The following is a 15009-nucleotide window of genomic DNA, read 5'->3' on the forward strand; positions in this document are numbered from 1 at the left end:
CTTTTAAATGTAACTCCATATCCTCCATATCATGCACAGATTGATGGAAGACCATCTCATTTCCAATGTCTAATAACTCACAAATATCCCATCCAACTACTTTCAAACTTTGAAGAAAAGTTCATGCTTCGGCATGTAAGAAATTAGGTCTGGAAAGAAACTGGAGTAGGGGATTTCCCCAAGGCAATGGATGCTCATAACTGTAATTAAAAAAGAAAAAGAAATGCTTTACAGCCTCAACTATGGATCATTCTCCTTAAAAGATGTTAACCAGCACTGAATGCCACATTCACTCAAAAGATGAAAACTGCATTTACAGTTAACTTCTAGTGAAGTTGCCAAGCAGATGTTTATTTTTGGCTCCCACATTTACCAAAGCCAAATGCTACACGGAGTTGGGATTTCACAAAAGTCTAATTGCTTTTCTTCCAGGTTACAATTTTGTTGGAAGCAAAAAGGGGGAAAAAAGGAGGGGGGGGAAAAAAAAAACCAGAAAAAAAAAGCTGACTTCACTTTTAAGTAGGAAAAAAACTGGTAGCATCCGTTTCTATCATGTCTGTTTATACCATAGTTTAAATGAGGTTAGAATTGTGCAATCATTATTGATCGACTTCCAAACACAGCATAGCTCCATCCAGCACATAAGCAAAAAGAGGAAAAGTCACTGAAAGAGAATCCTGTGTCAGTCTTTTAAATTCTGCAAGTCTGTGTGTAGACTCTTTAGTACCAATTAAATTACTGGCAAGTCGGGATAAAGAGGACTGAAAGAATTCACAAGCCTCAAGTTCACTGTTCTCAATGTTACATGGGTATTACAGATTCACTCCCCAAAACCTGGAAGATAGATTTCACAGTAATTTTGGGGCTTGATCTCACAGCTACCACAGCTGCTGATGTAATGCAAAATGCTAAACTGAGGCAGCAGAGAGGAACTTTAATTCAATGTTGTTTTTTTCATTGTGAGTAAGCAGTGAACCACACTGAAGTAATCCTCCAAAGTAGGAGTGCACACTGTTCAAGGCATCAATTTGGGGATGAAACATAAAACCAAGATCTTGGCTATGTCATTATAAAAAAAGCCCTTTATGACTTTCTTAAGAAGACAGGTATAAAGCCGTGGTGCCTGGATCTAGTTCCAGTTTGAAAATTACACGGTCTCCTGTAATTCCTCCAATAATTTAAATTGGAAATGGGTTATTCACACCCTCTAAGCAACTGCTGCAAACTGTTCAATGTGCTGCTAAATAATGGTAACCTCAGCAGTTATGAGAGTCTCTAAAGTGATTTTACAGGTGTAGGCGAAAGGTACTACATCAGTGCAAGGCTGTAATTCACATTAAGCAAGGAAGAGGGTTAGACATTGTTTGAACTCTTAGAAGTAGTTTTTTTTCCCAAGAAACCACCTCACAGCACATTTTCATTCACTGGCATGTTCTGCTTGAGAAAGTTGTGGATAAATAAATGCAACTTGGATTATTCTCTCTCTTTCACTGAAGCTTCTGTGAGTTCAGAGAAACCTCAGAACCACTGAAAGCTTTGCACATCTTTACAATGCCTCTTCCACCACAAATGTGAAGTCAGCTGGTATTGTGGGGATCTTTTGATTCCACTCTCCGGTCCTACAGTCCTTCAGAGAAAAAAGGGAAGTGCTGTTTCACCATAAGAATTACAATAGTACAAGGAAAAAACTTGGGAAGAGTCTTTTTAAAAAGAAATGTCTGTACTTGCATGCACCACAACACTCACTAAAACCCAAAACTATACTGTTTGACCACCTGAAATTCCTAATTAACAGAACGGAATTTTTAAGTGTGAAAAGATTTTTAAAGCTGAATTTAGAGACTTTAGTCTTCTTGATTTACATTGATGAGCAAGGATTCATTGTGCACAGACGATGGGCCACAGAAATTATATGATGGAGGGTGCACAGATATGTTTAAACAGCAGAGTTGGAAGGGTTAATGACATGGAACTATCAGAAGAACCTGTATCTAGTATACTTTCCTAAACTGATCTAAGGTGGATCAAAATATAAACACCACTTCCTGGTGGGAATCTAACAAACCATAAACCCATATCCTATCTGGAAAAATACTCTTGGAAAACAAAGCCTCACCCAGATTATTTTGCTCCAGGGTTTATCGCTTTGCAATATTAAATTTGTTTTTGTTAACACACTGCTTCAGTATTACATTGTTCTGCCTGGACATTACCTATTTAATGGTCCCTTCTGGGAAGGCATCATCTTAGAATTTATGATGGGATGTGGTGGAATTACTACAGCGGGAGGAAAGGAGTTTGCTAAGATTTCTTCCCCATCCGTCTCTGATTTCTGAGAAATGTTTACACCCCTGAAGGTAGAGGAACCTCCTGTTGTTCCGTTCTATTTATTAAAAAGAAATTACCAGGGCCACCCCAATGGCTCAGGAGAGAGAGTAAAACAGGAATGGGAACACTCTTGCTCCCTGCAGCCAGTTGGGCTTGGAATGGATGTGAAAGGGTGAGGAATGAATTACACTTTCCTACAATTAAGTGGCTGGCGATCCAGCAATTCTGCACCCTTAAATGCATAATTCCAGCTTTCCCTGCTAGAAGAGCATTTCACAACTGCAGGCAGTTGTTCTAAGCAGCTATGAGGAGACTTAATTTTGGAGGGGAAAAAGCACAACGCAATTATTTTTCAGGATGGAAAGCTTTTGCCTAGGAACTCTCCCAGACCCTGTGAGCTCCAGGACTGTTGCCCCCTTCTTCAACATGCACAAACACCTTTTTTGGCATGTGTTTTGGCTGGAGTCAGTCGAACAAGCGAGAGTTAGAACTCATGTTTCTGGGATCCCCTTGCCAGAAGCTAAGCTGTTAGGCAGTGTAACAACAGCAGCCCAGGCTTCCCACTTCACCCTGCCAGTGACCTTCGCACACACTTGGACATACCCCCTTCCTCAGTGTGAGGAGCAATTCCCTTTCATGCTGCTCGGTCCAGAAACTCATCTCAGCAAATACCACAAATCATGTCAGACCAAGCAGGACTATTAAAGCAGTGCTGCATAATGTGAATTGCTGTCCACAAGGGACCGGACCAAGAGACTGCCTAACCCACTTTGTTTAACTTTTTAGTTAAACAATCCTGAAAGGGGAAGCTGCATTGCTACTCTGGAAATTACAACTTTAATTGCATTTGATCCACACATTCCTCAGTTAAACTGCAGAAATAATTCAAGAACCAACTCCCAAATAAGACATTTTTCTACATTTCCTGGAAATATATTATTTCCGATGCTGTGAAATAAAAAGCAGACTTATTAATTTATCCAGGTTAAAGTTCTTCCAGTAGCCCTAATAAACTCTAATGTCAGGCTAATTACATGCATTTCACCAGTTTTGCATATTCACATTGCTCAAAGCAACACCATACAACACCAGTGGAACACTGATCGTTTCCAACTCAACCCCACAAACCATTTGCACATATTGCATTCATTGCTCGCTCGTGATGCACTGCCCACGGCAGAAATCCATAGTGCTTCCCTGAACACAAAGCAAGCTTCACTTCACCTCCTTGGGCATGCTTTAATACAGCTCTGAGGTGCCAGTTTTTACTGGGTTATTTAAACAGCGTCTAGAGTTTTGCTGGGCAGATAAGAAGAATAACTTGGGTGTGCAGTAAAACAAAGATACAGCTCTTTGTGCCAAACATTCAGTTTATGGCAATACTTCATAGGAATTATTCCCCATAACAACTGAACTGTCATATCCTACAACTACATCCCAGGCAACCTCCCAGATGAACTCACTACGGCTGCTGTCTGATGTGCTCTACATACAAACATCCAGAACTAACCAGATGTTCTCTATGTAAAACATTTGGTTTGAAACATGCAGTTCTTCTTTCCAAAAATCCATTACATTTGTTTAATGGACTCGCACAGTTCAACTAAAATATCCTGGAGCAGACATCTGACTGCAACTCTACTCTACAAGCCCCATCTGCAAAAAGAAAAAAAGAGAAAGAAAGAAAAGGCAAATGAGAATGCTTTACATGATTTATGCTGTCTTTATGATCAGCCAGTTCATAAAATACAAGCTCTGGTCTACAGACAATAACACAAATCGCTTTCAAGTGTATTGTTTAGTCCTTGCCTGTGTTAAACAAATATTTCAATTGAAACAAAGGGCCGAACTCTACTCTTCAGCTTACAAGTGTTAACACAACTGAGAGCAGCATTTTACCCACGTACATCACAGGGGATGCAATTTTTTTGGTTTATGCTCAGAGTGAGTGAGTAATGACATCCAATAATGATGACCAGTTACATTCACAGTTGCAGAGTTTTCCTTTCATCCAAGAAAGGCTTGAAGGAGGTTGAAGTACAGCATGAAATCCTTCTCCCTGATGAATTCCTTGTGAGCAATGCATAACCCAAAACGAGGCCTATCACAGGTTCCCTTAGACCACATTTACATAATAAAATGCCACACAGAATGGAGGAATACTTTGTTTTACTGAAACACTGGTATAAAATTCTCAAAGTGTACACAGAAAAAAAACCTGTAGTTGAAAAGGATAGCTAATCTCTGCCCTGGATGCAAAAGCACTGCACAGTCCAGCCTAAAGGCCCTCATTCCTCCCAGGCTGTGCTGACACAATGGCAACCAGGTTGTATCAGGTGGTGCTCAACAGTGATGAGCTGTCTCCGGGCACAAGAGATGGTGGACTTTTGAAAAATTGGCACCGTCCCTTCAAAGTGTGACTGAAGCCATGGAAGAGGACATTCATTTTAAGAGCAATTTTCTTGAGATGGTTATACTCACACAAGGAATGGCTCAGCACAGTGCTGGAGCTCTGTTCCACCTCAGCTCTCTCCCCATCGCTGCACCACAGACTTTCTGGATGAACCTCAGGGAAACCACTCACCCTCTTGGAAGCCCAAAGCATGGCTGTAACAACTGGATCCTACAAGAATTGGAGCTTAAACCCACAGATCATAATTTAATTGTTTCACCTCCTTTTGGTGCCCTGAAGAGAATAAAAACATGACAAAGGAAGTAGCATGAAGGACGCTATTGCTCATGTATAGTCCTGATTAAAAAGGTATCTTTCCAAGAGGGCAATGTGAACATCTCTCAATTACACCCCTACACAAGTCAACTAAGCCTGCATTGCCTCCAGCAGGTATTTACAGGAATTTTCCAGATTCCAGGCCACATGGCATTAGAGTACATACCAGATGGGAAGGCTGCACTCTCCCCTCTTCTCCCAAAGGCTACTTTATTTCCTCACACCAAAACAACAGCCCTCAGCTCTGCCCTGTGGAATCCACTGCACCAGCCATCCCCAGGCATCTCCAGGCACAGTCGCTCCTCCTTCCTGAGCTGCACTCTGCTGGGGAAGCCATAATGTTTGATTTCTTCAGAGTGGCAAAAATATGCAAATAAGTGACAGCTCTGAACACGTGCCTTGGAAGCTATTTCTTTAACAAATGCTTTGCTTTCTTCCCCTCTCAGACTTGTGTGCAAAGGACTCAACCTTTTTGTGTCAACAACAAAGCACCATTTAACAAAAATAAACATTTGCTTAGTTACCACACAGCTCAAAAAAGTATTTCTACCCAACCCTTATTGCTATATTTTGTGATTAAAAAAATATTCACACTCATTTTTAAAGTAACCCTTGTACCTCAAATAAAAGGAGATATTTTTCAACATCAGGCATTTAATAGAGATTAGAAATACCATCAGAGATCAAATGGCTTATTGTGTACAGGAAACATGATATGAAAGCTTTGAGATTGCCATCAACAGCAGGACCCCAATTTTTCTGATCTACCAAGGAATATCTAATTTTAGTCCCTGAACTTGGTATCTTTTCACAGGAAAAATAAATCATTATTTTTTAAAGCCTAATGTCCCTTAACTAGTGTCTTTATTCTGAAGCCATGCTGCTCAAGGCCAAACACGCTGACTCAGCTCCACAGCCCAGCCAGACATTAAGATAATTGCAAGTCCCTCAAGCCGCCAGACCTCAGAACAAAGACACTGCTCCAGCCTTAAGTCGTCCCACATGTGGCTGCTGCGCCAGAGCTGCTGAGGGGCCCTGGGATCACCAACATTTCCCAGGAAGGTGCAACAACAGGGGAAGCACAGCCTGCCAAACATCAGTGCTCCGTCACAGAGGCAGTCAGCCCCACTCAAGGTGCAGCAGACCCTCCCCTTCCCCAGGCTGGTGAAGGTGTCCCAGGGACCCAGCAGCAAGGGCTCTCAGGCACCATGCTGAAGGGGTGGTGAGGTGAAGTGGGAAATGCTGACAGTGAGAAGGGAAGGCTGAGGAGGAATCCAGAAATTAACAGTTACATTAGCAGCATGTTAAGCTCAGCAATCTCAGCTGCAGTCTTCTTAATACGTATAAAAAACAAGACCTGCATTTATTTTGTGATTTTCGTATTCACCTACAACTGGCCAGGATGGTTTCGCCCAGGTCAGCCATGCCAACCCCTTGTCCCACAGCTGCTCTGTGACTGGATTTTTTTCAAGTGAAAGGAACCATCCATTGAAGTATTTTATTGTCTTCTCCACTGGTATGGACAGAGCCTGGAAAAGTCCATACTTGAGCAAGACCCAGGACTTCCATCACATCATGGACCAATGGCAGCTTTAAGGACTGATGGTTCATAAACCATCAGAGCTAAGGAAGTTCCATCCATCTTTGGAGAGCTGAGGGACACAATGAGCTTATACCATGCAATAGTTTAACAGACTGAATCGAGGATTGGCCCATGGTCTGTGGTTGAAAATAGAGAAATTACAGAGCTCAAACAAGAGTACAAGAACCATGGAAGATCAAGGGGTGGTTACAACCTTGTCCCCTCCATGCTTTGCAGCACACAGCAAAGGTTACAGGAGGGTCTCCACGTCTACTGAACATCTGGCATTTTTGGTGTGGGTCCAGGATGTTTGAGGGGTATGGCCAGACACAGTACACAGACAGAGTACCTCGCCCAGCCTTAGAGTGTTCAAAGGTCTAGGATCCCCTAATTTATACAACATACTATGCTGCCTGTGAAGACACGATGATAAAATATATTCTGTTTAAAAGTAGATACTTCTCAAATCATAACTTGCAGATGCTTGAAGTCTTTCATGTGGGTAAGACAAATGAGAGCCATAGAGACTGATTTTGTAGCCAGGGAGTACAGGAAGCAACAGCAGGAGAACACTATTGAAAGCCTGGATACACTTATGGCTTTAATGAATTGGTCATCAAATATAACAACACACATATGTGGATATGTGGATTTTACCTTGCTTTGTAGTTTGCTCCCCGCCCTTTGTAGTTCCTCCCCCAGCTATTCCCCATATATCTAGCAAAGTGAAAATTATTTTGGGTTTAGTTTATTAAATGGACACACATGGTACTCACATCTGCTGGAAGATATTTGAGGGAAACACTGACAAATATCATTTACATATTTAGTTGGAGACCTTTTCATCTGAGACATTTCCTCTGACATATCAACTATCCTAAGTAAATCGACCCATCAGTGCTAATGACAAGACGTTTTTCTGTAAAGTGTCTGGTGCACACCTGGGCAATTTAGGGACAAATCTTGACTTATGGAGGAGGCAAGAAGGACATGCTCTTGTAGGTCAGAGGTTCCCATGCCAACGTGCCCATCACTGGTGGCATGCAAACCGTCACCACAGAACACCCAAGATGGGCACTGGCTGCAGCCTCCAGCCTAATCCAGGGTCAGGAGCTGTTGAGGCTCTGGGCAGCACTCTGAGGAGCCACCAATGGCTTTTGCTATCTGTGCTGTGAGCTCCTATCCCACCCCAAGCCTGGAGGCAAACCTGCACCTCTGGCTTCAGAGAATCTTTCAGAGCTGTGGCAGAAAACATTGTTTGGTCCTGCTTTTTAGAGGAAAACATACAAGACAACAGTAAGGAGAACAGTGTTCTGCACAGCAAGAGGAGGTGCTTTGGCATCAGCACCCCAGTTCATGTAGATAGACAGTACATTAGTGTGTACAGGAGGGAGAGACTAGAACCAGGCAGATGCCCACGTCAAACCAAAGGTCATCAGCCAGTTTCCAAATGCCTGGTACGTAGCTTTTGAAAACTTGTCCCATAGGCTCTACATTTGGATAATTATGGCTGTACACATGTTCACCTGCTGGTGTTCAGGGCTGATATATCCAGAGCTAGTTTTCAACCCACACATTTGTCATTCTTCCTTGGGACTGCTGTGGCCACCGGGTGCCTCCTCCCAATTCCTCATTCCAGCAGAGACTCTCTAGTTACTTATTTACCAGACAAAACACAGACTAACTACAATTACAGTTCTGTAAAGAATAAACAATTGTTCACAAGAACGGCACATTCCACATGGTTTTATTCAACATGTATGACCCTGAACTACAATATATACAATAACTGTCTCCACATGGCAAATCCACACTGTGGTTCCTAAAAATTAATAATTTTTAGAACACATGTCACTAAAAAATGCAGTACATTTTAGCAATATCTAATGAAAGACTTTGTACAAGCAATTTCCATTCTCTTGTGTTCTCTAGCACATGGTGCTGTGAAACCATTTGTAAAAACACTTAGGCAATTTATAGTGTTTTTAGTTGAAAGCTGCATTAAAAACATTGGCTCAAATTCTGTTGTGAAATTTCACATGTAGAGGGAATCACACTATGTATGCATCAAGCCCTGTTCATTAGTGTAACTTTCCCATATTAATCCTTCCAGAAAGGAATACACTGAGACACGGGGAAGTTAATTATCTGCCCAAAATTGCTCAGTCCAATGTGGGAGAAAAAAAATAAGGCAACAGTCTCTTGAAAACTTGTAATTTCTTCACCTGTAAGGAAGCGCAACATCATTGAGAGAATTTCACTTGATCTTTACTCAAAGCTCAGAACATTCTGTTCTTTAATTTAATAAAAGACTTGACAAACAAATATATTCAGATGACCCCTTACTGGCTAGTCATTAATTCAGACTGTCATACCATTGACCCATACTTCCCTGAACAAATCTGCTTCTCCCACAGAAATTCTCAGTGCAGAAAACCAGTAATCTGTTCTAGTACCTTTCTCCTGATGACCTTCATGCTGTAATCAGTTATTTCTGTCTGCGCCCCTTAATGTTACGGTCTTCTTTGGCATTTCAGCTATCCAAGTGTTTATATGAACACTGCAGCAATTTGATACAACCAGGTAGTAACTCCTATGGTAATAAAGACCACAATATTCACTGTGAATTACATTAGAATAATTCCAGTGGATTTATTTCCATTTGCTGGTTTTTTTTAAACCACAGTCTTGGAACACATCTAATAGTTAAGGGTGGAACAAATAACAAATTAACAGCAAAACTATTTTCAAGCCCATATACTCTTTCCAACTTCTATTCATTCCAGATCTAGAATTTCCATGCATGCAGAGGATGACCTGAGTTTCACTAACATGCCTTCAGCACCATGAAAACACTGTCCAGATTTAGTCACATTACGAGTCCCTAAAGGAACTCGGTTTGAACATCTTAAATAAATAATTAAATACATACATACACATATACATACCTGCGTAAGATTTAGGTCATATGTTTTGCAAGAATCCCTTTTGCCCTGAAGAACCTCAGGCCCCAGGTGAGTGTAGCATGGCAGGAGAGGTGCCCGCAGCAGCCACCACAGGCTGCACAGATCCTGCTGGCAGCTGCCAGCCTGGGAGCAGGGAGCAAAGCCGCACGGCCTGCGCGGGTCACCGCGCTGGCACGCACAACAAAGCGGGAGGCAGCGGAGTACAAAAGGGAAAGGAATGGAGACCGAAGCTGGATGTCACACAGGGACAAAAGACCCGGGTAAAGAGAGAGGCCAGGAGGCAGGACAGGTTGAGCTCTGCAAGAGGAGGGTGTCATCCACAAGACCCTGATGTTACATAGTCTACATGTCTGGACAAATCAGATACCTGCTTGTGCACTCAAAACTAGCTGAAACTTCTGCTGATTTTGGCTTTAATTGGCAAGTTTTTCATTTCTCATGTATAAAATGGGGTAGCAATACAAGCCATTGTTACTATAATTGAAGTGTATTATTAGAGCTGTGGAAGCCACCTTCACAAATCAGGAACCTGCTAAGCGAAGTACTGTACAGACACTTCACATCACATCAGCATTGTGTAGATACTTATTCCTGTATCTGCCACAAAGGAAGATGTCTTAGTAAGAGCAACAAAGAACCTTAAAAGAAATAAACAGATTCTGTGTCAGATTTGGACATTATCCTGCAGAAGATGCACACCAAGCAATGAAGATAAAAATCAACATGAAGCAGTCATCCAAGCACTAACTGAAGAAATTCTTGGGGGAAAAAAATGGAAATATATTATTAAGAATAAAAAAAATCACATGCATCAGAGGGACACTCACATTTTCTGTTATATTGGCAGCACAGGTGAGAGAACAAATGTTTCACCTGGCTTTCACTGCCCTCAGTGACCCATGAGCACACTTGTATCCTGTTATAAGGAACCTTTAAAAACCACACTCCAAACAAATGGTTGTGTGGCAAACAAGGCCTTAATTACTGCCATGACAGAGCCATCATTGTTGATACTCATGTTTTGTCATGATATGGAGAAATACAATCAGCAAAGCAAAAGTCCTCCTTTCATGTAATCTGTTGCTGTTCCAGGTTTCAAAGACCCTGTGTAACCCTTCAAACTCATCAAGAAGCAGACCTGTTTCAAAGCAAAAATTTACACTGCAGTAGTAAATAAAAAAATTGGCTGCTTTAAAGTTTGAGGGTTTTTTACAGGATTTTGATCCAGAAACCAATTTAATTTGGCAACATCCTTCTACCTGCACTTATTATGCAAAAGAGATAAATAACACACGGTAGCCACCACACATAACATGCCTGTCTAAATATGTACCATGTGCCTGTTCTTCATGTTGAGCTGCTGCTTGTCATCAATTCCCAAAATAATTAACTTTCTGGAGGAACGGCTGGAGGAGAATAGTGCTTCCTCCACCTGCTGGTGAGGAGGAAGAAAAGATGTCGTGGCTCAGGCAGAAAGAGGGAGATGAAGGAGGAGGGGAGGCAGGCTCCTGCAGCTACTCCCCATCACCTCCCAAGTGCAGCCTAGGGAGAGACAGGGAGACAAACTTCCTGGCTTTTGCAAACGGCAAACAGAAAACGCCTATCTGTAATCTAAATTTGCATTCTAATGACTGTTTACTCCACTAGAATAATTTACTCAAAGAAGAATCCAGCAGCATTTACCATCTTCGTGCACCATGCACAGAATCAGCCAGAGGTGGCCAACACACACCTTAAATAAGGCTGAAATAAGCGTAACTGTGGATTTCTTGGCTAACAAACATTGAACACGAACAAAAGTTCCGTTCTTTGGTTTAACGTGTGCAAGATGACAAGTGGAAAAAACACCCACAGAAACATCAACATGAGTGTTACTTCACAGGCTTGAGATATCATCTCTTCATCCTTACACTTGCTAACAGGTGCCTTAATTTAAAACGTCGTAAGTTACAACTCTGTATACTGAGACAGCACTAATGAAGAAACCTTGCTGGCAAAATTAGGCACCTCATACATCATATACTGGGCAATATTTTAACTGCTCCATGCAGTATGCAATACTGTCTGTAGTCACTGTGGTAATTAATGCACAAATTCACCTAAGTTGTTTCCAATAATCAACCAAATGTATCATACAATCTACCCTGGAGCTTTATGGCAGGAAACTTTATGATCATGTCCCACCGCATTACAAGGCAAGACAAAAGTTAAAGTTAAGAGGAATAACAATTTGAATAAACCTGTAACCTGCTAACACGTGCCAAATACTACTTTCATTTAAGTCAACAGTGTTGAACTGTCTTCTCACCTTGGTTTTACTTTATTTACCCAAACCTGCCAGTTTATTTCATTTCTCAGCTCTGTTTATACAGATGACAACAAATCCAAAGTTTGTGCTTCACATTAAAAGCCTGGCTAATCACGCAAACCTCTTTATTAAATTCCATACAGCTAAAGAAATTCCTGACAGACAAGAGAAGTGGAAAGGCTAAACAGGAGAATTGCTTGAACAAGACTGATGAATGGGAACACAAGGTCCAGCTTTGCAATCTGTTACCATTCAGCTTCAAACACCTGCTTACCACTGAGTAAGGAAAGCGATGATCAGCTAAACCAGCAACAGAATAGGAAGCAAACAGCCTGGACAAGAGCACCTTAGGACTCTTTCTGCCAGTTGCAATAGGATTGGCATTGGACGTGGTGCAATAGACAGTGCTGGCCACATCCCCTGCTCTGTGCATCCCCTGCTGGACACGGCAGCATCTGGTCCAGCCTGCTCATGGACAATGCAAACACTGCCCCTAATAAGAACTGAGAAGAAGAAAGGGAAGAGAAAGAGGGGTGGAAAAAACAAAGAAAAACTGCCCCTCTCTGATCAGTCATCTCCCGTCAGTTCTCTTATCTCACCCATGGAAAGGAATCAGTGTTCACTGTAACAGCCAGACAAGGGAACTGTCAGAAAACAAGAAGCATTTTCCATTCACCAAGACCTGGCTGGATTCCTGACGACTAGCTTTTATTCTGCAAGCAGACAAACTGTGGCTATTTTACATACAGTCACAGATGTTACAGTTCAAATAGACACGTTACACCAGAGCTCGCCTGCAGACTAGTTAATAATTACGAAGTGCCACACGCCAAGGCTTGCATTACTCCAGTAAAAAACACACCCTGGTAAGGACTTGTTCAGCTTCTACATACCAGCTGATACAGCGAATGTTACATTTTTATTGCATTTAAGATTGCATAGGTATTCTGATTTTCACTCTCTCCATTTCAACATGCCATTAGCCATATAAATTTTGTTCAGACCGTAACATCAAAGTATCCTTTAACTGTGAAGCTGAAGGGCTTGACAGTTAGCAAAATATGGAAAGACCTAGCATGTTGTTGTTAGATTAGACACACATCTATCTACTCCACATCCTTTCCTCTGTAAGAGCTCTTTCCAAAGCCAAATCTCATGGTACATTACTGCCACCCTTTTTTTGTTAATTTCTCAACTCCTTGAAAAGAGATGTTTTCAATTTATTTGCTTATTTACTACATTTTATAATGCAACTCAAAACTAATCTACTTTTAAAATAATAGTTAGCATATAATATAGCCCTGAAGCTTTTGTTAGCCTGAAGTTGTAAAACAGCCAAGACAGCAAACTTTAAAAATCATGGCCTTAGAGTGAGCATGTGCAGAGATGTCCATCTCTGGTTTCTCTTTAGCCAGCCTCCAAATGAGCTAATAAACTGAAAGCATATAAGATATGACTCTACAACTTGGCTGGAACATTCATTTTCACTCTCGACACAAAGACATTCAGTTGCAAAGTGTTCCTTATTAAAGTCATAGCATCTGAAATTTCATTTTCTGTTTTACAGATCCTTCTGCCTCTGGGTGCATAGTGAGCTCCCCAGCAACCAAAACGGAAAGGTAAATGTAACATCACCAGGGAATGCCTCACTTTTAGATGAAGTCTAGTGAAAACTCATATAGTGCACTTCAGGACAAAGACCACTGTAGAAAACCCCCTACTTCTTTAACACAACAATACCTGCCTCTCATTCCCCAGTCCTCTGTGGATAGTTACATATTTCTGGGAAGGAAAAATGACAATAATTCTGACTAACGTGAACATGGCTTCAGTTGCATTTCTGCAGCCGGCTGGAGCACTGAACCAGTGAGGAAATGCTGAGTTATTGCTGAACAATCCCCGGGCTGCTTGAAGTCTCAAGCCAGCCGACACCGCTGAGCAGTGAAATGGATCATAAAAACCAAGGGGGTGGGCTGCAGTCCCTGCAATTTTTTTAGGTGTCAGCAAAGTTCAGCTCACAAAAGTATGAGCGAATCACAGCATTTTTAACCAGAGAAGCAAACGTTTTCCCTTCTGACAGTACTTTGTGAGCTGTGCTGGTTGGCCAGAGGATGTGACAGGTTTGTCCAAAACGTGAATTTCCACTGGGCAGAAAACTATTCATAGTGGACACGCATGTAAAAAAAAACGCAGAAAAAAACAGTAAGTCACCCAAATTTTCCAATAATAACACATCCCCTCAAAATGTACCAATGCACTACTGCAGTGCCTCTACCACTCCTCTCAGATATAAGTCTCTCTGCAGGGCTGGCACTCTGAACAAAGCCGCGGACCGCAGGCACGGGTGGGATGTCGAGCGGGTCCCCGCCTCGGCACCGCCCGCCAGCCCCGTACACAGGACGGGGCTCCTAAGGGGATGCACCCGGTCGGCTCTGTTCCGAAATCGGAGCTGGAATATGATCTTATATATACCTGTATATAAAAGAGTATATATAAGAGAAAGAGGCAGAGAGAAGCCGCTCTGTTGCCTTACCACTCTGCCAGAGAACCTCTCGATGGCCCGCTTGACTTTGCCATAGGTGCCTTTGCCCAAGGTCTCCTGCAGCTCGTAGCGATGCTTCAGGTTGTGCTTGTGGTGATGCCGTTTCACCCCCTGCTGCTTCCTCGCCGCCGTTACCTCCGGAGACGGAGCCGCCCGGACCGGCTCCTCCATGGCCGCCGCCGCCTCGCCGCCGGGCGGGCCGGGGCCGCAGGAGGAGCAGCGGGGCTGCGCGGGGCTGGGGCTGCTGCTGCCGCGGGCGGCCGCCTCGGTGCCCTCCATGCCCGGCGGCGGGCGCGGTATGAGCGCCCCGCCGGCCTCGCAGCGGCGGGGATCGCTGCTACGGGCGGTGCTTTGTGCGCCCAGGGCACGGGGGATCCGCTGCGGCTCTCCCAGGCCGCTGGAAGGCGCCTCAGCGCGGCCGAGCCCCGCGCCGCCGAGCCCCGGGCTGAGCCCCTGAGCCCCTCGGGACTGGGCTGAGGCCAGGCGGAGCACCGGCCCCGCGGGGCTCGTGTGTGCACCTGCAGGGACGGCGGGCAGGGGCTCGAGAGAGCCTGC

At 43.1% G+C, this 15009-nt stretch overlaps 1 protein-coding gene across 1 annotated transcript in view; it reads right to left on the reverse strand.

The window, feature by feature from the left end:
* Positions 1–14771, reverse strand: part of NUAK1 (NUAK family kinase 1) — a 46567-nt gene extending 31796 nt beyond the window's left edge. Inside the window, exon 1 of the mRNA XM_041481477.1 lies at positions 14446–14771. Coding sequence (XP_041337411.1) covers positions 14446–14733 — 288 coding nt within the window. The 5' untranslated portion in view covers positions 14734–14771. The remainder of the gene's footprint in view (positions 1–14445) is intronic.
* Positions 14772–15009: the final 238 nt, after the last annotated feature.

The sequence above is a fragment of the Pyrgilauda ruficollis genome, unplaced genomic scaffold (assembly GCF_017590135.1).
Source record: "Pyrgilauda ruficollis isolate IOZ18807 unplaced genomic scaffold, ASM1759013v1 scaffold56, whole genome shotgun sequence".
Taxonomy (NCBI): domain Eukaryota; kingdom Metazoa; phylum Chordata; class Aves; order Passeriformes; family Passeridae; genus Pyrgilauda; species Pyrgilauda ruficollis.